We start from the raw sequence: 27,917 nt of genomic DNA, 5'->3' as shown, positions 1-27,917 counted from the left end.
TTCTGATGCAGCTGGACTCTGGCGACAAAGGCAGTGACACTCCGTACAACAATGAGCTGCAATAATGCGCTTGTGCTTTGCTTTTGTTTTAATTTTTACTGTCCTTATGCTAATTTTGAGTTGCTGTGGTTGTTGCCATAGTGATAGCCATCTAGAGATGAGGGAAGCCAGTGAGTATGACAGAGGTGCAAAGTTTTGGCTCCAGGGGACACATACTCAGAGTCACGTGGGAGAAGCTCAGCAGTCAGCATAAGCCAGGTCTGAAGAGAGAAAAATAAGGGATCTTGTAGGAGAAGGGAGGAGGGAGAGTTAGGAAGTTCAGCCTAGGATTGAGGAATAGGGGGGGAAAAGGAGCTCTCTGCTAAGGGTGCTAGGTATTGGCTCTGAGCCATGTATCTAAACAGGGACCGTTTGTAGATGACACAGGGGTTACATTCTCCCTAAACTGAAGCGGTGTTTTTAAAAAATTCAATTTAGGGCGAAGTAAACCCCCATGTCGTGTACACCTGTGTCAAAGCCTGATCCTTACCTGCCTCTCCAGCAGTGGGGAGGGGAGAGCAAGCTGCTGGCGAGCAAAGCGGTCCCTGAGCTGCAAAGGGAGGGGAGGCTGGCGCCCCCCAGGTGGCACCGGCCCACAGGCACCCATCTCGGGCAGTCCCGAGGGGCACCACAGCCATGGAGGGAAGCACCGGGTGCCTGTGCAGCTCAGGAAGGCAGGCAGGCTCTGGGAGGTGGGGGAAAAAAAAGATCAGGCTTGCTGCTTTTTTGTTTTGTTTTCCTCCTGTGAAGCCTGCCTTCCCAGACTGCTGCCGGGCTTCCTGCACGGGCTGCCTGCACAGCCTCTGAGCCACAGGAAGCCCAATGCTTCCCTCCGTGGCTGTAGGGTAGGAAACTAAAACTCCTTGGAGGTGTTTTACTTTGCAGCACCCCGAAGTCATTTGCTGCATCCCAAAGTCATTTAAGGTGCATTATGCTGCCAACTGTGCTACACCAGCTAGAATTAACGCACGATACGCTGCCGAATGTGCAAACAGAAATGCCATTAAAGCTGTGCAAAAGGTATTTAACCTGCTTTAAACCCTCTTTAAAGTGTTGTCTACAAATGGCCAGGGATGTTAACTATCAGGGTCTGGGGATGGGTGATATCTGACATTCAGCAAGAACTGGCCCAGCTGTGGTGTTGCCCATGGCTGAGCTGGCAGTGGCTCCTGTTCTTGCATTTCCTTTAAATGGAAATGCAGAGCTGGTGTCCCAGTTGCCCACCCCTCAATATACTACTACCTCTAGCCAGCCTAGCCCCTACAACCAGACATGATGGGAAATCAAACTGGGTAGCAACTCACTTGGATTTTGTTTCACAGAAATAAAATATCTGCTTGTCCCCACTCTCTGGGATGTGTGAGGCTTGCTTATTGCCCTATTTGTGGGGCAAAGTGCCTCTTGGCAGGCTACTAATGGTGCCTGCAAGAGGAGCTGGCACTAACTAACATGTCTATGTCCCTGGGACTGACTTTCCAGGGTATATTGCTGACAAAGATAAGTGTGTGTGATGAGATCCCTCCAGCATGCTTTGCTCTTGGCCTCGTTGAAGTACTCTCCAATACATGCCCGCTACAATCACAAATTAAGGCTTGGACGGCTACTTTTCTTATTTTTCTCTTCTGCCCAGCTATCTTTGTACTAGCTTGTTTTTCTAGTGTAAGCAAGGAACTCAGCAAAAAAAAAGAGTCAGAACTAATGCTTCCTATAGCATCTGTATGTTCCTCCTTACAATTCTGTTGACATTAAAGGCTTTATTAAGTCTACAGTTCTTTAGGAGCATGAGCTTTCCAGCGGCACTCAGCATAGGCCTAATTTTGCTTTCAGTGGGTGTGTCTACATGTGCATTAGATCTGGGAGCAGTTTTCTCGCAAATAAACTACTCACAAGTAAATGCTCCCAGGCAAGCATCCCATCCGCATATGCAGGGAAGCAGGAGCAGATTTGCTGCTAATGGTAGCAAAATGCTCCTGCTTCCTGGGCACATGCAATGGGCCCTTCTGCCAACAGAGGAAGCTATAGGCTCACTGCTAGCTGCCCCACCAGCAGATCAGGGCAGGGGCAGGGAATTACCCCTCCCCTGCAGCTCTTTCCAAGCCCTGTGTTTTGATCAGCCAATCAGAGCATGGGTCTGAGAACTGCCCCTGACAGGCACAGTTCACCCCATGTTCATAGGACAGAGGCTGGGGGGCCTGTTCCCCACTCAGCTGCATGAGATAAGGATCTCCCAGTGCTGGCCCTGTGACTGCAGATCTGGCACTGGGAGATATGGAGCTCCCAGCGTAAGCCCTTGACCATGGAGCTGGCACTAGGAGATAAAGATTTCCCAGCTCCCACTCCCCTATTGCAATCTCAAAGTGTGTGTGTGGGGGGGGGTCATCTCCCTGCTGCCAGGGCAGGAGAACATAGTCACCACCCAGGCTCTGGTGGCAGAGCCCACCCCAACAGCAGGCAGCTCCTGGAGGCATGGATCCTGCCCCCTGGTGGCCACCTAACCAGGAACAAATTTGCTCCTGGTTAGTCATCTACACGAGTGCTACTGCACAGTTAGTAATTGCAAGTAAATTTGCTACTTGCATTTGCAGGTAGCAAATTTACTTGCGATTAGTGAAGTTTACTGTGCAGTATGCATGTACACATGTAGGCACTCATGGTTACTGCACAGTAAATGACACTACTATGCAGTAAAACATCTTGTGTAGACGCACCCAGTGAATTCAGAGGTAAAGCACCTATGGACTGCATTGAAAGCAAAACTGAGCTCTATGCATTTTTTCTTTTGCACCCTGTAGATTCAGCAGTCTAGACAGCAGTCCTGGGACTGTTAAAACCCTGGGGAATCAGAAACTAGAGATGGAAAAAATCTGTTTGGTTACGCAGCATGGTTCTTTGCCAATGCAATGTCAATGGGATAGCTTCCTGTGCTGTGTCCAATTCACCCTCAGATTATTCCACGTATGTATCTTCTTCCATTGCTTAGAAGTAGAAGGTGCATTTGCTCTCTATTTAGTTACCATCTGCATTCCATCAAATACATATCAATATGTACCATTACCTGTGGCTGCACAGCTGTAAGTTGGAGAAGTGTTACGGCTTGTGCTGAAGGCTGTCCCCAAGCTAATTAGCTGTAAATGGGCACTTGGGCATTCAGGCAAGAGAGTCAGAGGTGACCAACTGTGATGCTGACCATATCAGTCCTTTGGGCGGCTGTTGTGTGCCTTAACCATGCTAGCCTGGGTGATTTTTCTTAGTGAAGTGTGGTATAGCAACTGCCACCTCCTATCCTATCTATTGCTTACTTCTCAGGGCAAGTTAAAGTGAATAGCAAGTCATGTCTGGAAGACTGAGGATATTGTTTTCATCAGCCTCTCACCGATACTTTTCTGACAGTAGAAAAGACAATATCACAGTCTCTTCAGATGAGTGAAGAAGATAAAAATCAAGAATCCCATCAGCAAATATAATTGGTTTCAAGAGCTATGCAGTGATTTACACCAAATAAGCCTGCTGGCCCAATAATATGTTTTGTCATCTGTACAGTAAAGACTTTAAAACACCGCAGTCCCAATTGATAGCTGAGGACAGGATTTGTTTCCAGTAAACTTCTGTGACATTAGCAATTAAAAATATAAAAGCAGTAAGCACAATTCACAATCAATTATATTTTATTAATAGGTTTTTAATACATGCCACAGCCCAGTAATCATGAGGCTGTTCAGCAGAGTTATTCTAAAATCAGCTAATAGCAGGGTGTAATTTCCAGCAGCCTCTGCTCACTTACAAAACACTTGCTCCGTTAATTGTGATTTCACACTCCACTGAGCGCCGTAGCCTAAAGGTAACATTCATGTGATGGAACAGTTACCAGTCTGTGGTTTGGGGGGGTACATGGGGGTTGTTATTATTTAAAGATATGCTACTGTAGCTAATTTTCCATTTTTTAATATTAAAAAAGGCCAACAGACAAGCATCACAATCAGTTGCTAAACACTTCAATTCTTTCCTCTCCTCAGGAACCCGAACAGAATAAGTATGTCTCCTGCTACTGCTCCCCGTTAGTTACTCTTCACTGTTTTCAATAATAATGATGAGTATTATTAATATGAGCATATGCAAGATATTAAGACTGAGATCTGGACTGCGGTATGGTAGGCATATGCAAGCACGTAGAAACAATCAGCCCCTGCCCTGAAAAGCTTACAATCTTGTTAGACAAAGGGAGCAATATTATCTCCTAATCTTCCTGGACACCTTCAGAAAATCCCAGCCTAAGTGTTTTAGCCACAATCATGATGGGATTGAAAGTAGGTCAACTTTTTAACCACAAATTATCCTCACACAGAATAGAGACTTAAATGTCAGCTCTAGAGAGCAGCAGTTCCCCGTCACTTATGCAGAGACGACTGTCATTTAACACTCATGACTTGGAGATCCTGAGTTATACTGAGGTGAGAAAGGACAGTGGGGAAAGGCATCCTTTGGGACTGCCCTCTAGCTGTCAAGGGAGCAGATGGAGTATCTGATACCCACTCTGGGACTGAACTGCATTCTCATACAGCCTCCTCTTGGGTGGAACAAATTGCTGGAAATGCCCACGTTAAACCATGATTCTCCCCAATACCAAATGCTTGAAGTCAGGTATAACTGTAACATATACAGCAGTATTATAAGTAACAAGCTCTCCAAAGCCCTCACGTGCACAGGCACAGCCATAATTTGGCCCTCTTGCTGTAATGTGAGCAAATGTCTTGGCAGAGCAATGGTGAAAATGAAACCTGGCAGATCCTAACACTGCTGTTTTGAGGGAGCCAAGAATTGGCATGCAGAATATCTTGGCTGGAATATGAACAGAAGCTCACAGAGGGAACTGGGCTCAAGAAAACCTCTGCAGATGTTCCAAAGAGTTGCAAAGTGATTAGGAGCAAAGGAAAGGGATTAGCTTTGTTAGGGTAGAGAAAAATGAAGACACTTCACAACAAGGTAAAAAGAAAATGCTAAATACTTTGCCAAAGAGACATATCTTGATACCCAGTCCCTCCATCAGGGAGTGTAGGTAAGTAGGTGTGATCCATATAGGCGGTGGAAGGCCAGGGCAAACAGGGCTCAGGCCCCCCTGACTTTTTGTGGAGGTCAACAACAGTAGCAGCACAATGGCACTGCCATCCCAGTGCCTGGTGCCACTCAGCATGCAGCAGCTCCGCTGCTGTCGCATACAGCACCAGCTTGTGCCAGCCCTGCAACAGCCCTGCAGGAGGGAGGAGCAGGGGCCAGATGGGGCTTAGCCCCCCCAAATAATATTTTCCCCCATGTTTATGTGGCATCTGTGTTCAGTGACTCCTATGGTACATTTGAGCCTTTCATATCTTCTCTCTTCTTTGCGAGAGTCATAGCAGGACATAGCATAGTGAACTTAGCAGGACATAGCATAATGACATCCCAGAAAGCAGTCCTAGTCAGCTATGGGCAGAAAACCAATCTCTTAACTTTTACCATTAAAACTGGCCTTTGAGGCTATTGACATATCAGTATGTATTGCTACCTGTGACTGCATAGGTGCAAGTTGGAGAAGTGTTCTGGCTTGTGCTGAAGGCTGTCTCCAGGCTACTTAGCTGTAAATGGGCACGTGGGCATTCAGGCAAATGAATTCAGCTCAGAAAAGAGAAAGAAGAAGATGGCAAGAAGAGAGAAAGACTTTGAGGGACTGGCAAAGGTCTAACGCCATTTTACAAAGGTCTTAGACAATCATCCAAGAGTGGCAAAGCGTGAGCCTCATACTGACTTCTCAGAATTTCTGAACACACTCATTACTCAATTGCTGAAGCCTAATATCTTCCATCCTAGGTTTGCCAGAGCAGTGCATATTTGCCTGATTTTGGAGGACCTAATCATGGCAATGCACCTCCTACAGCACCTCACTCCAGTACCGTATGAATCACCCTAACTCAGAAAGCAACACAGGCCAAAGTTTTTACAAACTCCACTCACTTCCCATTCCTTATTAGAAGGAATTTAAGGGGGTTGTTCTACTCAACAGAATCTTTTTAGACCACATCTATGTAACGTTTCTCCCAAACCCGAGGCCACAACAAGGAAAAAATTCCAACCAGCATGACTGAGACTTGTTGTTAGCCACTGTAAATGAGTCAGGAGGGGGCTAGAGCATTCTGACTGATTCCCTGCAGACCCTCCCTACCTTCAGCCCCATGTCCACACTCAGAATTTGAGGGTGAAGAAAGCACATATTTAGTTGTCAGTGTGCTCATCTTTTTCTAAATACAGTATAGCAATCAATAGACCATAAAAAGGGACTTTTCAGTGTAAAATTTCCACTTCTGTTTATAATAATTACCAACACTTACAATAAGAATTCCTAATGATTTTCAAAAGTAAAGCTCAAAGCTCTTTATCCAGAAGGTCAGTAATATTATCCCTGTTTTAAAAATGGCTAAACTGAAAGGAAAAAAAAATGACCAGCCAAGAATTCCAAGTAGCCTAGTGATACAGCCAGGACTAATCCTCTCCAAGATTAATACTCAACTCAAAAGGCCAAATTGCATATCTAAACAACACTGACTTTCTTCCTGAGATCTAAATAGGAGAGTGGAAAAATTCAAGTGTGCCAGAGCTTTTTAGGAGTCCACAGTATTCTTCCCCAATAAATCATATAATCTTTGAACCAGGTCTTCAGCTGGTTGAAATCAGAATATTTGCACTGACTTCCACTGACAGCATGTTGTGTCTCCCTAGCCTGACCCTAGAGGTACAACTGGATAACACATTCTTTGCTTCCTAATCTATGTGTGATGCTGCTGTTGTTAACTAGCTGCCATGCTTTCAAACCTCAAAGGTGGCTGCATTCTGGTGGTCTTGGAGTAGGGAAGAAAGAAAGGAAGATGAAATAGTGAAGGGGAAGACAGACACCCCAAACCTTGGATGGCTTAGCAAGAAAACAAGAAAAAAAGGACAAATAGAAAAAACCAAACTCCCCAACTCTTTCAAAATGTTTCAAACAATTATATAGCAAAAAAATACAAAAAGGAAAATCATTTACTGAATAAAACTGTGGAAGGGTTATTCTAACTAACTCTAGTTTCTAAGACATTGATGACACCAACCCATGCTAGCTGCCACAAGAACATCTGACGTGAATTTATAATGCGTTGGTTCAAGGGTGGCCAAGTTGCAAGGTACATGCCACGAGTGGCACAGGCAGCTGCTGTGTGGGGTCCACAAGACCCAGGCACTTAGTAAAAGGAGGTGCCAGAATGGACACAAGGAAATTCAAACCTCTGGCCATTCATGGCTTTGGATCCTCACTTGCCATATAGAACTGCAGCAATTGCAAGACTAGGGAAGAATTAACCTGGCATTTAGTGGTAATATCTCCTCTTACAGCAGTGTCCAGCCTCTACTCTGCTCTGCACAGCTGGAGCTCAAGATCTTCTGCCTCCATTCCAGCCCCCCAGGGTGCAAACTCTATCAGCAAACTCTACACTTCTGGGCAGATGGGGATCAGAGCGACCCTTGGGGCTTAATTTGTGGTATGCCTGCCAAAAGGGTTGACCACAACTGCATTAGCTATGACTCTACAGTAACTGCCAGTATGCAGCCTTTTAGTCTGTGGCAAATGTGAGGTAGTTCATCCCAATTTCACTGAGATGCAAGCTATTGCATGGGTACTGTAGAAGCACACACACAGAGGCAGTTACCAAGGAGTATCTGGCACTCTATAAATTCACATACTCACTTACCCTTTAGTAACTTACTCGTGTAACCATACTCATGGGTGAAATTTTTGAAAGTACTTAAGTGATTTAGGATAAGATTTTTCAGAAGAGCTCTGCGTCAGATGTTCAAGGACACAACAATCCATAAGTAAGACCAGATTTTCAAAAAAGCGCTTTTTTGAACACCTAGTGCTACATCAATAGAACTAATGTTCCTAAATCACTAGGTATTTATGGCAACCCTGTTAAGTACATGTTTCACTTTCAGAACACGAATAGTTTCATTGAAATCAAAATGACGACTCAAACGTTTAAGCATGTTGCTGGATTTCAGCCACAGACTTCTTTGGAATAACTAATTTACCTCACCTGTATCCCTAATGTGATCAAAAGCACCAGTCTTCAATGAGAGAAGCAGAAATAAACACTGAGTTTGTAGCTGCAGTGATACAGGCTCTGAATCATTGGCCAAGCAAGTTAGGAAAATGTCCTACCAATGAAAATAATATATATTTTGACTGTATTTCATGCATGTCTTATTCCATTTGCTTCAGTTTTTCCAGACAAATTCTGAAGCGTAACATCCAGCATGTGAAATTTCAGGAAGATTGGTTTACTTTGAGCAAATGTATGTGTCAAAACCCAGCTAACATCCCATGAAATAAATTCTTTTTCCACGAAGAATATTCATTTCTGTTTCCTTTAACTTGTCACATCTCTACAATTACTCCTTTTCTAATGCCATTCAGATTTGAGTTATCAGACTTCAGGAAGCCACTATCAGTATGTGAGCAATTTGTGTACCTGGCACATTATCTGTCACCCTAATTCATGGGTACCTGTAAAAAAAGATTTTTAGAAACAGGTGACTGGATTTCTAATTGTAAGCAGTAAAGAGAGTCAGGATTGTCCATCACTCCTTTCCAGTGAAGTGAGACATCTTATCCCATGGTACAGTTCTTATCAAGTGTTAAGGTTAAGTTCTGGTAGAGCCCACGTAAATGAACGAAGTGTGTTGGATTAGCAGTAATACTGCGATAGTAGGCCATCATCTTCAAGAGGGATCTAGAGTGGCATTTAACCGTTTCAGTTGTTGTGTGTCAGCCTTAGAGACGCACTGAAATTTGAATAAAAATAGAGATTTTTTTTTTAAACAGGCTCCAATAGAAAAAAGCCAGTCTTTGGCCTCCTTGACAGTAATTAGTAATGCCACCAAAATCAGCAGTAGTTTTTCACCGCAAGACTAAATATAGCCAACCACAACAGCCAAACCCAAACAATAACTTCTTCACTGTGAAAAACAGCTCATTGTGCATTTTCCTAAGTGTTTGAGTAAATAGATGAGCCTGGCAGGATGCTCTGAAGGTCAATACATTTAAGCCAAGACAGGGGGACAGGAAAGGATTCCAAACTCAAGATCTCCTCAGAGAGTTCCAAGTAGCTCTAGCTCTAGGGTAGTAGACCACCCTATTTCATAACTAAAGGTATTAAACAGAAAAAATAAAGCCAACAGCATCAACATGGGCACTCAACCTTCCCTCACCACTTCAAGGACGTCATCTGCTCATGCCATCAATTCAGTTGCAATCCTGCACCCAGCATGACCTCACTTGGACAAGGGTCAAGGAGAGGCATATCAATGCTCAGAGTTTCTACCACACTTTTCTCTATACTCTGAACCAGAAAGGAAGTCTGAATCTCCTTGACTGTTAAAAGCTTCTCAGTGCCAAGTGTCAGTAGTGATTAAGAACTGAGTAAGTTCTTTTCTTGGTGTAAGATGGTAAAACAATAGAAACCAATATACAAGGCATTGGGCTACCTAGGAAGGCCTGAGCAAAATTAACTCATGGAGAATAAGGCTGAAGTTACACATTATATACTTAGACCATACTAAGGGCACTTAAAACCTGAGCATCCACCCATTAAATCTTATTAACTTGTTCTAAGTGCCCTCTGAGTGTCTCAAAGTTATACCAGTTCAGGTGAGGGTGAACTCTGAGCTCTGCTACCTAGCTCATGTTAGGGTAACTTCAGTCTGTTCCAAGGAGATAAGCAATTTAGAGTCCTGTGGAATCCCAGGATGCACCACTTCAGCCTCCTCCTCTCCCACGGAGAAGACAGAGATAAGGCCCAGGTGCCCTGGCTCCTAGCCACACTCCAGCTTACCAGTCTTTTAGTGGCAAGTCAGAGCTATACCAGTAAGAAACTATATTAACCCTTAACATGTGACTGCTCACAACACATTCTAACTTTAACACTGCTTAACATTTCACAAATTTAGTATGGTCTAAGTGTAACGTGTAATTTCACCCTAACAGGGTGTTTTCTCTAAGACTGATAAAATAAGTTGTTGGTTTTTTTCTCTAAGACTGATAAAACAAATGCTCTATCCTAATAGAAACAACTTGGCAAGACCACAAAGATTGGGTAACACATAGGAACTCAATCTTCCTTTATCATAGCATGGAAATCAGCTTCTCGTCCCACCAGTGCAGTTGCCAGAGGCAATAATATTTTAAGTAAAGACCACATACTTGCAATCTTAAAGCAAGTTAGTGACCTGCTCTCTCTAAGAGAAGGTGCTTTCAATGTCCTCTAGCAATGGATTCATTTTTCCATGCTATAATTCCTGGCTGAAAAGGACCTGGATCCACAGGAGAGGTTGTGGAATGAAGGGGGCCTAACATTTCTATTATCTCACTAAGCTAAGCTGGCCATGGCCTACCCAGAAAACACTTAACAGTTGTCCCTGATGCTCCTGCCGTGCATCTATGGACCCCTATTCCTGGTTTGCTTCACTTTGTTTCAGTTATTTCAATATTCAGATTGATTCCACACCCCTGGTGATCCCAAATTTATATTCAGCCACACTGAAAAGGGGTTTGATGGTAACAATGTCCTATAATTGCTTCAGAGAAACTTGAAGTGGATGAGTAGGTCAAATATTTGGTGGAACCAACGAACCAATCAGCAGTCAGGTGATGGGGGCACTGATTTGCTGTGTGATTTTGGGTATGTTACTCTACCACTATTTCCCTTCCTTGTGTCTATATACGTCATGAGTTTTTCAGGAGAAGTACTATATTATGCTTTACAAAGAGCCTAGCCCAACAGACCTTTGAGACCCGACAACAATTTAAATGTCAAATAGCAAGAAGAAGACCAACAACAATAGGATTCCAGTTTGAACAATAGGCATTCCCATTTGAAACCTTAATGTACATTTCAGAAACAGGTGTTTTAAGGGTTGGTGTCAAAGGGTCAGATTGACATGGCCCAAATGGTGACATTTCTTCTGGCAGAATATGACCACCATCCACTCATGAGCATCTGGGCACTATTTCCAGTGCAGGTAAGGAAAGAATACAGTCCATATTATTTTAGACAGAACACTTCTAGAAATGATCTATGTATGTAGTAGATTTAACATATCCCAAACTAATCAAGCATGGAAGATACATCTATGTAAGCAGGCAGAAAAGAAACTGAAATCCTAGCTCATTTTTGCTAATTGCTTTAGAACAGCTTCTTCTCTGCAGAGCAAGCTCTCTGTTCTGGCATCCTCCTGATGATACTGTTCATCTAGCCACCTGAATCTGCCATTTAAGTCTTGCTCTTTTACAAGTCACATAGCCATCAGATAAACACTTGGTCCTAGGAGCATGACCCTTTTAACAGTCTGAGAGAGAGCATTTTTGACAAGCTGTCCCTCCCATAAGCACCTATCCTCACACCGATACCTCTTATAACACCTGCTCCTTTTGGCACTGCACTGAAACAAAGAGAAGCCAAAAGCACACGATGGGGAGAGGGGGAGTAAAGACTCAATGATGCAGATGTGGGAAGCTAGGATAGCAGATTTTCTGGGTGAAAGAGCAATGCCTACAAAAGGAAGTGCATTTTATGATAAAAAATTAGGGCGTTGGTTAATCTCCTCCACAACTAAACAAAGAAAGTGAACAACTGAGAATTCTGTTTCACTGCCAAGATATGCAGGTAACACTTATGCAATTTGTTGATGTCTGGGTCATCCAACAACATTCTGCATCTGCTTACTTGTATTAAGATACCTTGCCTTATGAAGCCACATTTTTGCCCTGCTCTACTACATTTGTCCCTAGTGTGAATACTCAGAAGTGATTAGTACTGCTCCATAAGACTCTATATAGTAATGCTGCATTGAGATTTATCTTCTCCACAGATACCCAAAATACTGAGTAATGCCCCCCTCCTCAAATTGTACACAGAAAATTACAAGTGTCTAATACTGAAATGAAGCTGGTGTGCTTGGTGCATTAGTGATAAGTTTCTAGGCCAAGGGGATTTCAACCCTGACTTCAGACATTTCAGGAAATATCTTAACCACTAGGCCACACAAGACTGAGAGTACTTTCCCATTAAAGTAAGCCATTGTGCTGCCAACAAGGAGAGCATCATGGAGACAGAAAAAAAACAAGTAAGGGGGAGCCTGACTCTGTGGATGCTGACAGACATACAGCTCCCTGATGTAACTCATGGTGTTTCACAGAAAGTGCCGTGAGTTACAGTGACCTCTCCCCCTCCCCCCGACACAACACATTTAATGTTTGGGACATGGGGATCAAGCTCCACTTCGAAGTCAATCCACTGCATCTCTGCACCCTCCCTTCCCTTCCCCCCACCCCTCCCTACATACACACCTCCCAGCTCCAATCCACCCTCCACCCGCTCCAGCGCAAGCTGGGTAAACTCCAGGCCAGAGATCCTTCCTTTCCCCCATCCCCCTTCCCATCCTGCAGACAACATTGGGAGCAGAGCTGGGCTTCATCATCCCAGCCCTGGTCACATGCAGGGACAAAGAGAAGTTAATGAAGTGTCTTTGGATCACCTTCATCTGAACTTTCATTAAATGAGGGTTAATTTGTCCCATAATCAGGCACTTTTAAAGTGCTCTGCAGCTGTGCACTGGTCAGGGCATGGCTGTAGAGCACTTTCAAGAGGTGAATCACAGACAAATATCACTTCTGTCAGCACCCTCTGACTCAAGAAGGTGGATGATGTCTTGCTAGAAGGGAGAATAGGAGAGGAGGCAAATCCTTACCTTTACTGTATGTGCCTTCTGCTTTACAGAGCCTTTGGAAAAACTGTATAAAGAACAGTAAGGGCAACAGGTTTCTTCCCATGGTGCCGCACCTGCTTGAAACACCCTCCTCAGGAGATTGTAATAGGTGCTCAGACTGTATCATTTAGAAAGCCTTTGAGTAGTAGTCCTGATGACAGTACTCCTTCATGCAGAAAAGGCCTCTAAGAAGACATGACCCAGAATCTTTAACCAAAAGGAGTGTGTGCCTGTGTCTAGTGAGAGGAAAAGAAAGTCAGATGTATTGGTAGGAGCAAAATTCATAGTCTCTGATTTTCCATTCTGAAAAAGAAAGGGTGAGTGTGCACGCGCTTGTGCATGTGCTGAAGTCAGCATTTTCCATTCGTTTGCCTCTAGCCTACCCCCATCTTTTGGACCATGACATGACTCACCACTGTCAAATCTCTCTTGAAATCATATTTCTATGACAACTATTGCCACACACCCAACTTACATAGAAAGATGGAACAGGACTGGTGATCTGTTTGCTTTCAGATCACCCTGGGAAGCCACTTGCACTGTGTCACTTGCATTGATGCAGCTCTATTGAGCCAGATCCTGCCCCCATTTGTAAAACTCAGTCCAGAATAGGGCCATGACTTACAATGGCTTTACCCCAGGTATATCAGAGTATGTGATGCATTCAGTATTGAAGAGATTAGCTGGTAAAATGGCATAAACAGATATATGACCAAAGACCAGAACCTCTCTGCCAAGACACCACCCTTCTCCCAGAGCCAGAAAGTTTTGTTTGCTTTCCTTGTGTCCCCAGCACTTTTTGACTAGTGGCCCAGAGGGCCAACTTCAAAAGAAGAGGGTTGGGAGGTGTCTTCAGCCATGATTATCCCAGAACCTGGGGCTTAGCTACTCTGCATAAACCTATAAGAGAGAAACAGGGGCCTAGAACCCACACCTCCAGTATCTTGAGCCAATGGTTTAATCACTAAGCTACTGGAGCAGTCAAAAAGGATACGTTCTGTTTGAAAGGTGGATGTGGTTGCTGCATATGTATGTTTCTTTCTGCTTGGGACAAAAGCCCTGCTAAGACACGTATGCCTCATGCCATCAAGAAACAGTGAGATTGCAACCAGAAAGACATTCCTCATTCACTGTCTTAGCAGAGGTTAAAATTTGCCACTGGAATGAACGGAAAGTCAGTGACTCCTGAGTAATCAAGGATCCATCTTCACAAGCCTGTCAGAGGTCTAGCAAAGACCTGGAATCAGGACTTCTCAACACCTAGAGTGTTGAAGAAGTGAAGTGGATTTACTGAGGAGAGCAGATTAAGGATTGGTTTTACTTCTATTTCTTACTTTTCACAACAATCACTCTTTAGGGCACATCAAAAATGTTTCTCTTGGGGCCAAGTCAAGTTTTCCCTAGGCAGCTCTTTGGTTTCCTCTTCAGAGCCAAAAAGCAAACAAACACAGGGCATGTCTACACATGTGCCTTAATGCACAGTAGCCTATTTTACTCTGCAGTAAAGCAACACATCAAAAACATGGTAATATGCTAATGCACAGAAAAATAGGCAGCATTAAGCATCATTACAAAAACATGTGCTTCAGCTACTGCACAGTAGGGCAGCCTAAAAATCTAGGCTCAAGTAGGGGCACTGAGCAAACCTGGCCCTTCATCTCTATATGCCTCTGTAACAGGAGCCTCTAATCCCTGTTACTGAAAGGTGAAAGCTGCAGTGAGGCAGACTGCAGGTGCAGACTGTAAAAAAGCAGGCTCCAGAGCAGTAAGCCTGATAATTAACAAAGAGGAACCCCTGTGTATGATTAGGGGAGGGAAGCCTGGTTACTAGAAAGGGTGGAGCCAGGCAAGAATTTAAACAGAGCTCCTAGTCTGAGGAGTCAGTGTGACCCAAGAGAGGTTGATGGAAGGAGCTGGGCAGGACTGGAAAGAGACACAGGAAGGTAAGTTTGCTTAGGGGTTTGTTTTAGGGTTTGCATCAGCTGTAAGGTATGGATGTGGCTGAAAGGGAGGTAGGAGACCACTGAGGGTGCTTAGGGATGGTGCTGCAGGTTTGTCTAGTTGATGTAGGACCAGAAAGGACTGAAGGTCATTTGAGAAAGGCCTGAATGGAGGGGAGGTGACTGAGAGCTCTGGCTGAGGATAGTTATTGGGGCCGCTGACAGAGCACTAGCTGAAGATGATTATCTGGGCCCTGAAAGACAGCCTACCGGGGTGCTATACTGTGGGGCAAGCAAACCCAGTGAATCTCACTGAGGGCCAAGTGATCCCAGGCAGCTGAGCAGGATGGAGCAAGGCATCTAAGGCCACACTCCGCTTTTCTAAGGGCAGCCTCTGAAAATTCATAATAACCTCAAAAGGCACGGCAGGCGAGAACAGACAAAGTGGCTCTGATAAGCCAGAGTGTGAGGAACGGGATTAGAATGACTGCTGGGGATGCCATTACTGCTGGGGATGCCCACAGAGATGGGATCCTGTTACAGCCTCACCAATCTGAAAATGAGAGATAACAACTTTCATATCTGTGTTGTAATTATATTAGTTTAGTTAAGATCTTCAGCTACAATGGTTGCAGAGGCCAAACACACACCTGTAGAAAAGACAACGTTGAGAAGATCTCAACATATGTTATAATCCAGAGAGTCTATCACTGGCATAGAAACAGATACGATTGAATTACTAACTGCAAATAAATTATCTTTTTTTTTAATGTCATATGTATGTAGGTTTCTTGTTGTTTGACTTGTTCTGTAGATGGCTGAATAATATTTTGCAAATAATTTTACCGTCCTAAATTTGACACCGAATTATTTGTGAAATATATAGTTTATTAGTAATTATTATTTTGCAATTATTCCTACCAATCCAGGAAAGATGTTTACTTCCTTTTCGTGCACTGGTTAATAAAACATATGATATTAGCAAAGCACATTGCCTGTAGTGAAGATGTCTGTTTCCAGTTGACGTATCACCTGTCTGTGAATGGAGAATTCTGCTGAAAAGGGCTTCAACTCGGGATACATACAACTATACTGAAATCAATATAGCTATAAAGAAACACATTTAACTGTGTAGCTGACTTCTTAATGATTTATGATATTAAGATCCGGAATAAATGCTGTCCTTTCCCACAATCTGTACATCAAATAGAATTTCCACTGGAACAAACAGAATAAGCTTGTTTGACCATCTTTCAATGTTAAATTTTAATCGCCTTTATTCTTAAAATTTCTTAGCACTCTATTTTAAATAATGCTAAGTGTTCCTAAATTATACATAACCCTGCAAGCCTAATCATAACAAATTCTGCTTTAAGAAAAAGGTAAGTATAGTAATAAAATATTAAAGTGCACTATTTAAATATTACCACACTTGATTTTGTTGGGGGGAGGGGGGAAGCTGGAGTTCTAGGTTGACATTTTAAGTCATACACTAAAGAGATTATATGAAGGGGTTTCCGGACAACTTATTTAAAGACAGACTGTATATATATATATAAAGGGGTTTGCACGTGCGTGTGTGTGTGTGTATGGGAGAGAGAGGGAGCATTTTCTGTGGGCATATACACATAATGAAACTATTATACTATCACAGGATTTCTCTTTTAAATCAATGACAAAATACCCATTCATTTCAATAGGGGTAGATATTGGTCCCAAAATACATACTTCACTCCCGTGTGCGTGCTTGTCTCCCACTGACTCATGCACCAACCTCTCCAGTTCCCCTTCAATAGCACTCTGAATGTTTTATGGAGGAAAAGAAGATAACTCATGTCTCCTTTTGCCTTTTCTAATTCCTTACATCTCTCTAGGAATTTGATGGACGGTCTTGCTGACTTGCTCTTCGCTTGCTTGGGGGACAGCATTTCGCACTTGACAATGGAGCAAGAGGACTGAGGGGAACTTCTACTCCTGCCAATGTTTCTTAAAGCTGCCAAAACAGGACCAGTGAAGATGTTTACCAGGCTCCAGGTCCTTGCCTTAGCTTTGTTTTCCAAAGGAGTTTTCCTTTCCCTAAGTGACCATAACTTTGTAAGAAGGGAAATTAAGATAGAAGGAGACCTGGTCTTGGGTGGTTTATTCCCAATTAATGAGAAAGGCACTGGGACAGAAGAATGTGGGCGAATCAATGAAGACAGAGGCATCCAGCGCTTGGAAGCGATGTTGTTTGCCATTGATGAAATCAATAGCGATAATTACTTGCTCCCAGGAGTTAAACTTGGAGTTCATATTTTGGACACCTGTTCCCGGGATACGTATGCTTTAGAACAGTCTCTGGAGTTTGTTAGGGCATCTTTGACAAAAGTGGATGAAACGGAATATATGTGCCCTGATGGATCATATGCCATTCAAGAAAATATGCCGTTACTCATTGCCGGTGTCATAGGTGGTTCTTACAGCAGTGTCTCCATACAGGTAAGACATTTCAAAAGTTACTCCCTTGGAAGACAATTATTCATCTTGCGCTTCCTTTAAATAAAAGAACTATTAAGCATGTTACTGATAATGAGCCAAAATTGTTCCTGTGGTCAATGAATTTACACCAGCTGTGAATCTATTCCACTGCCCCCCGCCCCTTCCTGGTTTGTTTTTGTTTTTTGGTTTTTTTAAACAGTCCTTCAATAGCTGTAGGATTGAAGCAGATTCTTCATTATGCAATTCTTCTTAATGAGGCTATAACCCAGTTGTTTTAAGGTTTCTGAAGAATAACTTATTTTAAGCTTTGTATTTCACAACATATTTTAAATTGAAGAAATATTAACAAATTCACATCATTGTTTTTGCATGGGAACCTAATAATACCACATACATTTCAAAGATAATGAAAACTTGTGTCATGCAAACAAGAAGATTTTTAAGTATTCCATGTCCTTCATCCACATCCGGGTTGTATAACAGACGCATGCATGCAGCAAACCACCCCCATGCTGGTTGCACCATGCATGGGTTCCCTGTTTCACTTTCAGCACCCAGGCTGCACTGCACTGTATGGGTACTCCAGGCCACCAGCTCTACAAGCTGTGCCATCACCCTCTGTCCTCCAGGGTCCAGGATAAGGTGAGAGCCCAAGACCCTGACCCCTCCTGCAGCCAGAGCGATGGAAGCAGTGGGAACCTGTGGGCCATATGATAACCATGGGCCAACAGTTAGATAGCCTTGATCTAGATTGATAAGAAACTAAAACAAAAAATCATGTAACAGCCGCAAAATTTTATTATAGCCAAACCAAAGGCAACTCATATATTTCAGCTATTTAGATAGAGATGATCCTGGCTAGAACAGAAGCTTAAACTAAATGCCCTTTTGAGGTCTCTTCCAGCCCTATTTTCCTATAATTCTGTGATTTTTTTTTTTTTTTCTACATCTTAGTCTACTGAAGCTGTTGGAACTTTTCCTAGTAACTTCAGTCAGCTATGTATCAGGTCTTATTCGTGGTAGCCACAATTCCTAACCATGTTTCTAAATTTGTTGTTGTCTCTCCCTTTCTTTATATTGTTCCTCATAAAAATGCTTTTAGATTCCTGCTAAGAATCAATAAGGAAGTTGTCTGGAGAGGTGCAAAGTAAGCAATACTATATGGCAGAGTACAGTTGATTAGGCTTTAACTGAATTAGAAATAAGTCTGTGAACAAAAAGAGCAAATATTTTCCTCCGTGTTTTTGCAAGAAATCTGCCTCCCTCTGTCCCTATTCAGGTGTTTTTACAGCAGTCATCTCCAAGAATCTTTCAAAACTCGCATCCCTTGCCTTAGTATACACTGCACAACATTATAAAAAGCTTCTGTGAGGACAATAGGTGGAGATCAATGTGGTTCTCTTTGGTTAAAGAAACAAGCCAAATTGTGCCTCCCTTGTACACAAGCAATGAGACTGTTCGTATACTCTGAGACAAGGAGTTCAGTATTCTATCAGGGTCAAACAACAAAATCCTGCCCTGCAGGTGGCTCTAGTGGGAGGAAAAAAGGCATAGTATGCTTCACTTACCCCTTTTGGAAGTAATGTGCATTTCATCCAGTCCTAGAGGAAGGCACTGGATATTATCTTATCCAATGAATTAAACCACCAGTAGGTTGAGAGCATTCTGACTCATATCATGCATGCATGAGCACACAACAAGGACTAAGAGAGGGCATGTCCTCTTTATGGTCCAGATAACCACCTGTTCTGTACATTCATGCAAGGGAGTGAGGGACGATACACGGCATGGACAAAAGCCACCTCTACAAAGCTGCTACTCACCCCATGCAAATAGAAAGAATCACAACTCAGCCCTGCAGGTTCCAGATAGCAAAGTGTGCATAATATGCCAGGCATATAAGCAGGAACCCAGTCATCGGCTGCCCACCTGTGCAGTTCATGGGGTCTGTGGCAAGGAGTTATCCATAAATTAACAACTCCAAGAGTTAAGAGGGAGGCGTAAACGCATCCTGATGCATGTTCCCATTCAGCATTCCCAAGAATTCCTACAAGGTGCTGCCAAGATGGGCTTGAGGCCTAAAGCACAGCCAGTGTCACTCCAGCCCTTTTCCCCAGTCACTGCTCTTCACAAGGGCAGAATTGTCTTGCACTCTGTGGGGCACCTGGGAAAGAGTGCACATCCCAATAGTGATACGAGCAACTTACTTAAGCTTTGGTTACAGACAGTGAAACAGCAGCAAATTTTATTACATTCTATAACTTGTTCAGTCATCATCTTATCAAGCTGGCAGAAGCCAAGGAGTTAACACCTTTGCTGCTCAAACCCATTGCTGCAGCTGCCGAAGTAGGTATTTTCAGTTGCCGCTGGTGACTAAAAACAGCAGCGTTCTCCCCGGGCTGTTGGCCACGTTGACACTATGGTGCCAGCAGCCACGGCTCTGGGGGTTGAACAGCATCAGCATCAACCTCTTGACTGCCGGCGCCAACACAACAGCACCTGCAGCCATAGCCCAAAGCTTGGTGGGTTGGGTCCAGCCCACGGAATCAAAGGAGGTTGACCCCCCCTAAGGTAGGGCTCACTCCAATCTATGTTTTCTACTTTTGTCTAAACTATCAGCAAGTGCTAGAAAAGATCAAGTAAACAATGCAGTTTGCTTCTGCCATTCCTCTTTGAATGAGTCATGAAAGGTGGCCATGGAGAACAGCAGGCTCTGAAGAAGCAAGAGTGCAGGAGCAAGGATTTGAGTGCTGAGGCCAAGAATTTCAAACAAACAGCCCTAAAGTTAGACACCTGAATTGCTACGTAGGGACTTCTCTGAGAGCCTAATGTTCAGAGATGCTCAGCGGCTGCAGCTTCCATTGGCTCCTCTTAGAGGTGTGGGTACTTGGCAGCTTTGAAAATCAGACCACTGTAATCACCAACTGATTTGTCCAAGTGCCTGTGACGATTTCCCTTGGTTTCAGTTCAAATGTGGGGTACTGAGCACTTTGAAAATCAGGCTTGCCATTTAAGCACCCGAGTGTGACCTAAAAGCAATAAACAGCTCCAAGTCCACATCACTGCTTTACAGAGAAAGCCACAAAATAATCTTTGCTGAGCTCTTCAGCCAGGAAAACATTTCTGCCTTTTTCCCTCTGGTGAATATGCTGTTGCAATTCTAAACTCCCTCTCCCTCCTCAGATTCTGCCTGGACAGCTGTCTTCCCAATCACTTCATGATGCTCCTGCTGTCAAATTTCTGCTTCTTTCATTATCCTTCCACCAAGGAAAGAGAATTCACTGGTAAATCAGCAATAAGCACCAGCCCCACTGAGCCAGAGTGTGAAATAGGCACTTTTGCAGATAGTAAAAGCTACAAGAGAATGCAGAATGCTTAATTATTTTCTGGTCAGAGTAACCTATTATGGTTAATGAAGATCTGGATAATTAGTTTTTAGATGCTGTGTTTAAATTAGCAATGGGTCCGAGCCACACAGTCTGGTCCTGCAAGACCCTTGCTTGTGAGGTTTAATCCCTAATTACTTATAAGACCCATCCCACTGCCACCCATGGAACTACTCATGTAAGTAAGAGCTGTTTGCATGATATAAGACTTGAGCTTAGGCCGAAAAGCATCAAAAATGAAAAATGACTTTGCCCACCCCTCTTCGCTAGGAGTCCCATCCCTTCCTCCCAGACAAGGATTGGAATAGAGAGACCATTGCGTTCGTCACCTCTAGACTGCGTCCTGTAACGCAGAAGAGGGCAGCAGTGCAAAGACTGCAGCTGCTGCAAATCACAGTAGCCCACATTATCAGTGACAAGGGCTGCTGTGAGCTTTGGGGGATGGAAGGAAATGAGGACTATCGTTATCCACTTGAAATGGTAGGCAGGCTGTAATTAGAAGAGCTACATAAATTATAAGTATTAACAAAATGTAATTTAGCCAGGATAATGAAATTGCTAACTACTCCTGAAAAAAAGCATCATCGAGCTTTAATGACCACAAGTGATCAGGACTTCAGCTCTTAGCATCATATAACAGCCTGCAGCTTCAACTGCGCAGTACCTATAACACCAAACTATTGCTTTGGTACCTTAGATACTCATAGGCTAATTTCTCAAACAGTTGCTTGCCTAGAGCTGGCTGACACTGTTTTATGTACTGCATGTTAAGCAGCGTTCCGGGTTTTCCGTCTGCAACGGAAAAACGTGGTAAAACCCAGATTTTCTCCTTTAAAGGAGAAAAACACAGGAAAAAGTGGGTTTCCCCTTGCAGGCTGGCAGAGTTCCAGCCTGAAAGGGGTTACAGGGAGCGGGAGGAGGGTGGTCAGGCAGGGGACACCATGTGCACGTGCACACATACACATGCACATGGCCCCCAGGCAGCCTGCAGAGCAGTTCCTGCAAGTAAGTCTGGAGAGAGGGGGCAGGAGAGGATTGAGGCCCCCATAGTGAGGGAGGCAGGAAGTTGGACAGGACTGGGGCTGGGGCTGCTGCCCAAGTGCGTGGAGCTTGGGGCCCAGGGCCAGAATGCAGGGATACAGGGCCTGGGCAGGGAGCAGGACAGAGCCACAGTCAGCTTGTCTGGAGGGCAATGGGGGGGCTGGCTCCCTGTCACTGAACACACTCCTGGGGGGCATAGAAGGCATGTCTCCCCAGATTTGTGTGCAGGGGCAGGTATGAGCTGGGACTCCCCACCCTTCTGCCCTCCCCCAGGGCCTCTGCAGGCCAATGGGCAGGACCCAGCACAGCAGGGCAGAGTGGAGTGTGAAAGCTCAATTCTGCCACTGTGAGCCCCACACTACCATGGCTGCTGCCCCTGCTCATCCAGCAGCAGCAAGGGGCACAGCCACCCCTGATGCTGCTGGGTGGACAGGGGGTGCCTCGCCATGGTGGCTCGGACTTGCAGCAGTGGCATCAAGCTTTCCTGCCCCACTCTGCCCTGCTGTGCTGGGTCTCATTCACTGGGCCACAGAGACCCCAAAGGGAGGGCAGCAGTGTAGGGAACCCAAGCCCTTAGAGGGCAACCCATATCCACCCCACCGTGGGCTCCACTCAGGCTGTGATGCCCACAGGGAAGGGGGAGCTGGGCTCCATGCTCTGCTCCCCCGCAGCAGCCGCCGCCTCCCACATGCAGTAGCCAGAGCTCAGGCGCTGCTGCAGGGGGCAGGGCTGGTGGAGGCAGGGGGGCAGTGGGTGGGGAGTGAGGGGCACAAGCAGGGCTGGGGGCCTGTGGCTGGAGAGTGAGGGGCAATGGCATTGGCAGGGCACGGTATATTAGGGGTGCTCAGCACCACAAAGCAGTGGGGAGGGACAGCCACAGCTGGACCCACATCCTGGTGAGCAAAGTGGGTAAAGGGAGCTCTGATTTTCCACAATAAAAAGTCCAAATCAAACACCAAAATGTATAGGTATTTAGAATTTATTTTATTATAGTGATTGAGACACTGGCAGGCTTCCAACTTGCTTTAAAATTGTAAATATATCAATAAACCATTTGTATTCAACTGATACCTGTTTATATAGTGGCATTTCATTTTAATCACAGAAAAACATGGATTTTAATCAGAGAATTAAAACAGGGTTTTAATCAGAGAATTTTAAATTTTTTAAACAGAGAAAACCAGGATCCCTGATGATAAGTAATAATAGCCTGATAGGATTCCATATTTGTAAAACTGAACTGGCATTTCATTAAAAAAACCTGTTTCTTAAGAGAAGTGAAGTGCTACAGCTAGAATTAACATTCAAGCCATGTGAACGCACAATACTTTCCTGGTGCCCCTTTCTAACTTTCCCTTCCAAGATCCAGCCAAATTGCTGCAGCTTTTTTTGAACATCTGTTAAGTACTGTGCCTTGTGTGCAAATATGTGCTTGTTTACTGTGGCCAGATGTCACTACAATACAGTCAGTCATCGTGACCTGGCCTTTACCACCACCATCCCATTGTGGTCTATTAGGTCTGGGAGCCCTTCAAGTTGGCGGACCTTTCAACATGTCATCCACTCCAATTTTGTTAGTGCTGTTAGTAGGGGACTTGTTTCTATCCTGTTGCAGCTCTCATTCAGTGGTGTGGTATCCTTTTGGTTCTTTGTATTGCTCAAATGATTCATTTCTTCTGATTTTCTTATATCAGGTCACATGACAGATGAAGCACTTTCTAAGTCCACTTGGCCCTAGTCTTTGGCCTTGGCCCTACCTGCCTGGTTATCTGATTGGCTGACCTTATCCCACAGTTTTGACTCCACAACTTCCCTGAATCTGTACCTACCTCCTGTAACCCATGTCCTAGTGCAGCACAGATTGTTGCCTTTTGCCTTTACCTTGTGTGTTTTTTTGATGTTCACTGGGTCTAGTAGTCTCAGATATTCTCTTCCTTTCCTGTAGTGGTCTGGCGTTCTCTTTACTGCTTCCTCTGCTGGGCACCACTAAACCAGCCCTAATGGAAGACAGGGTCTTGTTTTTTCTGCCCCATCCATAGCTAAGCAACTATCTGTCTAGTCCCTGGGAGGGTGTATTGCAGTGACCCAGCATTGTCATACAGGAATGCCTTTCTGTCTAGTTTGCCTTTGCCATCAGTCTCTTAGCTGTCTTTACTGCCTACTCTGCCTTCTCACTGCTTTGTAGGTACTGAAGGGAAGGCATCTTGTGCTCAAATTCTCTTTTGTCATTGAATCATGTGAATTCTGCTGCAGTGTACTGTGGCCAATTTATCTGAACATGCCACATTGGTTATATTTTACCTTGAAAAATGTACCTTCAATTTTCTGATCACAGTTCTTGCTTGAGTGACTTCTAGAGATTACCTCCCAAAGGATGAAGTAGTAATCTCCTGTGACTGTGTACATCTTATCATTAAAACTGAATGTATCTCTTCTGACCAGCTCTTTAGAAGTTTTTGCTGCTTAGTATCATGGTCCTGAATTGCTTCACCCTTGACATTTCTTCCTGCAATTAGAATGACATCTGCTATGCGCACAGGTATTTTTACCTGATAGCAGGTGTGGCAAAGATGGTCAGGTGGCTGGCTGGCTCACATAGCTCATTCTGAATGTCATAGTTACTTACATACCACGTGCACTTTTTCCCCCAAAATCAGCCTTCCAAAATTGGGGTGCATGTCTTAAGCAGGAAAACTGATTTTTTATTTTTTTTTTTTTTTACTGGAATAGCAGTGTGGAGTACAGCAAGCAGACATTGTGACTCACAGCTGGCAAGAGGGTCTACCATTTTGCCCTGGGTCTACCAACTGCAGCAGTTAAATGTTAACCCTCTCACAGCCACTGATTTTGGAAGAAGAGCTAAGTGAGCTGTTGCATGTAGTCTGTGGTATTGTGAGCAGGCTTGTGGTGTGGAAACAACACTTTATAATTTACAGGAACTTACATAAAGAACTACTTAGAGGAGAGAAGTTAGATTCTTGCTACTGCCTTTGCAAGGGTCTCATACTTAGCTGTGGGGGTTAGGTCCTGGACATGGGCAGCTGGGCCTGTAGATAGGCTCCTGAAGGGCAACCAGGAGGTCAGCTGAATGAGGGTGTAGGTCACCAGAGTGTCAGGTTGGGCTCTGGGTCAGTGGAGCAGAGATCCAAGCAACAAAGTCCAGGGTGCAAGTCCAGGCCAGAATCCAGGAGAACCAGAGAGCCAGGTACTTCATTCTATGGAGCATCCAAAAGCAGGGCCAGGGGAAGCCAAAGCTGACTCAGGAGTCAAAAAAATCAGAGAGCTGGTATCAAGTTCCAGGGAGGATCCAAGAGCAAGTCCTGACTGTGAACTTAGCAAGCCAGGCTGCTGCATCCTCCGTCACAACACACTTGTGCACGCACTCCTTCCAGAACTGAGAGTCAAGAAGCTTAATTTGTATGGCTCTGCAGTTGGGCTACTTTTTGCCACAAAGAGCCGATGCCAGAAAGCTCTCTTACAGTGTTGCACACACATGGCTACTTTGCTTCTGGATTGGGAGGTAGCATGCACAAAGGAGCAGTGTGTGTGTTAAGTAGCACTGTTACCTGTCAGAGCCAGTTGGCAGCTTAGTCACACCTAATGAATACTTTTCTCTGAGAGGGATCAATAATGCATTCTTAGTTACTGGCAATGGGTAGGGACTCCTTTTCAATGGTGTACTAAATGGTTTTGGGTCAAGGCAGACCCTTAGAAGGTCTCTGAAGGTTTTCTCCCTAGTACGACTAAGCTGTTGATTCATTCTGAGTTTGTTTCAGGAAAAGTAATGAGGCCTCTTCTTCCCAGGGTTGATGGTCCCTGTTTCAGTGCTTCTGCTGGGGCTAAGACAACTCTGTTTCACGGGAACCTATTTCTTAAGTTCACCTTGCCATCTGAATAACTCCTCATTTGAAATATGCTTTTGTATTTTGTTACAAGGCTGCACTGAGTCCACCGTGACTGCTCACAGTCCTTTCTCATTTTGAGGATATTCTGCTGTAGTGCTATGATCTAATCCACAGCTTTCAGGGCCCGGTGCTCAACAGTGGATGGTACTCCTGTGTGTCAACTACTATTAACTCCTGATGATAACGTTTCTTGTTTTGTGGGTTTCTTATCAACAGCCTGCATTTGCCCACTGGCCTCACAATGGTTTTATAGTACATTAATGGCACTTTGTCACATTTCTCCAGTCCCCATATTGTTGCTTATCAGTGCAGGGATTATACTGCAGCTGGCTGAACAAACCAGCAGTTATCAAGCTGTCCTTGATGTAATAGCCTAGTTGCAAATATGGCAGTTAAAAGGCTGTGCATTGCCTTCTGCAATGCACTACATCTCTCATATATGCTCAAGTCCTATTGCAGACACTCTGCTCTTGCCTGGAATTCTCCATTACTTCAAGTGCTGCTGCTTTTTTCTTTCTTGGATAACTGGTTCTGTTTCCCACTTCCTTTGTCCATTTGCCACCTGGATGGGCATTTTTTTCTTTCTGCCTTTTTCAGGTTGCTTTCCAGGGGATATTCACGGGACCATGCTGTCTGCGCTCTCGGTCAGCCCATCTCTGTCTCTGTTCCTGTATTTCTTCAGCCCAGTGGAATTCAACTGTTTAGAGCGGTGGTTCAGGTGCTTGTGACCCAGCTGCTCTGTGGGCCATCGCTCTCCTCCAGTACTGGAAGGTGGGGAAGAAGAAAGGAAAGAAGGGAGATGGCTGCAAATGTCAAAGGGAGGGAAGGGGAGAGGAAGGGAATGAGGAAGAGCTTGCCTCCAGGCTGAGGACAGGATCAGTGGCATGGTGCAGGGCAAAGAAGGGGATGCACTGTGCTTGGTTGCTTGCCATTGATCCCCCATGCCATGGGCTGGATCCAGTCTGTGGGCCATAGGTTGAGCCCCACTGCATTAGCCAGATCCTGTGAACTTGTTCTGCACTAGCAGCTGTTAATGGTTTGATCCTTTCCTGGGGGCAGTTCAGCCACCCTTGCTATTTGGAGACATTTCTGTAAAATTACACCTGTTTCTCTCAATAATCTTTCACACAGATTGAAGGGTGTGGCTCACAAATGATACACTCTTTATTTAGAAAATATTTACAGGTAATCCGAGCAAAATCACATGTTCATGTAGATGCCAGGGTTCTCATCTTCGTAGTTTGTCTATCTATTCCTGCTTCTATTTGTTAGTGTCACAGAAAAACGCAACACCTTTGTACGGTCTCATTCTTTCGAGGCTGCAAAACCCAAACACCTTTGTCAGCCGTTCCAGTGTTTCTGGTCTATTCCTGACAAAATTCTCAATCATTTCTTTTCTCCCAAGGAGGTAGGAAGAGTTTTACCTTTGTTTTCTCATCTTGTTTCCCCATTATAAGCTCTGTATATAGATTCACTTCTTGTTTCAAGTGCTTCCAGTCTTGTTTAAGTATTATTTTTGACTGAATATTCAGTAATCCTGATGTTCTGTGTCCTGCATGCTTGCAGTCACCCCTTCCCCTCCCCAGATACTGCTTTCTTTGACTGTTACTCCTTGTACTTACCATGGATCTCATTCAACTTACCACAGGCATCATGTTTTATTTGCCAGATTTGCATAATGACAAAAAAGAAGTCATACTTTAAACATTTTCAGCATTAACCCCTCTGCATATAGAGAGGCAACTACCATTGTATCCATGTGCACACAGACTGATTTCTTTGGAAACCCCTCCAAATTCTTCCCTCCTGCAACTTCCGCTTCCCCCTCCATGCAGGAGGGAAGACGTTCAGTGCAGGTTGCTGTAGCTTCCCTCCTCATTTCTAAATCACATAAAACAGGGAGACCCTAAAGGAACCAGCTCTTAAACAATCACAAAGAATGTGGATACCTAAATGCACAATACTCTTTTCAAACTCCCGGGCCTGCTGATTTCCTAGTAGTGTTTTCCTTCTCTGTCACCACTTGCCGTAGTTACCAAAGGGAAATCATGTGACTGTAAATAGGAGGGGTAGTCATTTAAGCAGTTACAAGTGGGAAAGAAAGCAACATATTACTGTGGAGGGAAAGGAGGTAACCATGAAACAGTCTGTCTCTTAAGAAATGGCTCTGTGAACAAATTAGAAAGGTCCAGGCACAGCCTACAATCAGTGGGGAATTCTGCCTTCTCACGGTGGCTGGGACACATCTGGGGGGTGATGAAACTATCTAGACCAGGAGTTTCAAACTCACCTGGTCCCCCAGA

The 27,917-nt window shown here is 44.3% G+C and overlaps 1 protein-coding gene across 1 annotated transcript in view; it reads left to right on the top strand.

Moving 5' to 3' along the window:
* The window catches only part of GRM3 (glutamate metabotropic receptor 3), a 147,445-nt gene that overhangs the window by 64,494 nt on the left and 55,034 nt on the right, over positions 1-27,917 (top strand). The window contains exon 2 of the mRNA XM_019487532.2: positions 16,679-17,282. Within this exon, the coding sequence (XP_019343077.1) occupies positions 16,785-17,282 (498 nt within the window). The 5' untranslated portion in view covers positions 16,679-16,784. The remainder of the gene's footprint in view (positions 1-16,678; positions 17,283-27,917) is intronic.

The sequence above is a fragment of the Alligator mississippiensis genome, chromosome 4 (genome assembly GCF_030867095.1).
Source record: "Alligator mississippiensis isolate rAllMis1 chromosome 4, rAllMis1, whole genome shotgun sequence".
Lineage (NCBI taxonomy): Eukaryota > Metazoa > Chordata > Crocodylia > Alligatoridae > Alligator > Alligator mississippiensis.
Note: the sequence above shows the minus strand (reverse complement) of the source record. Positions and strands in the feature narration are given on the sequence as shown.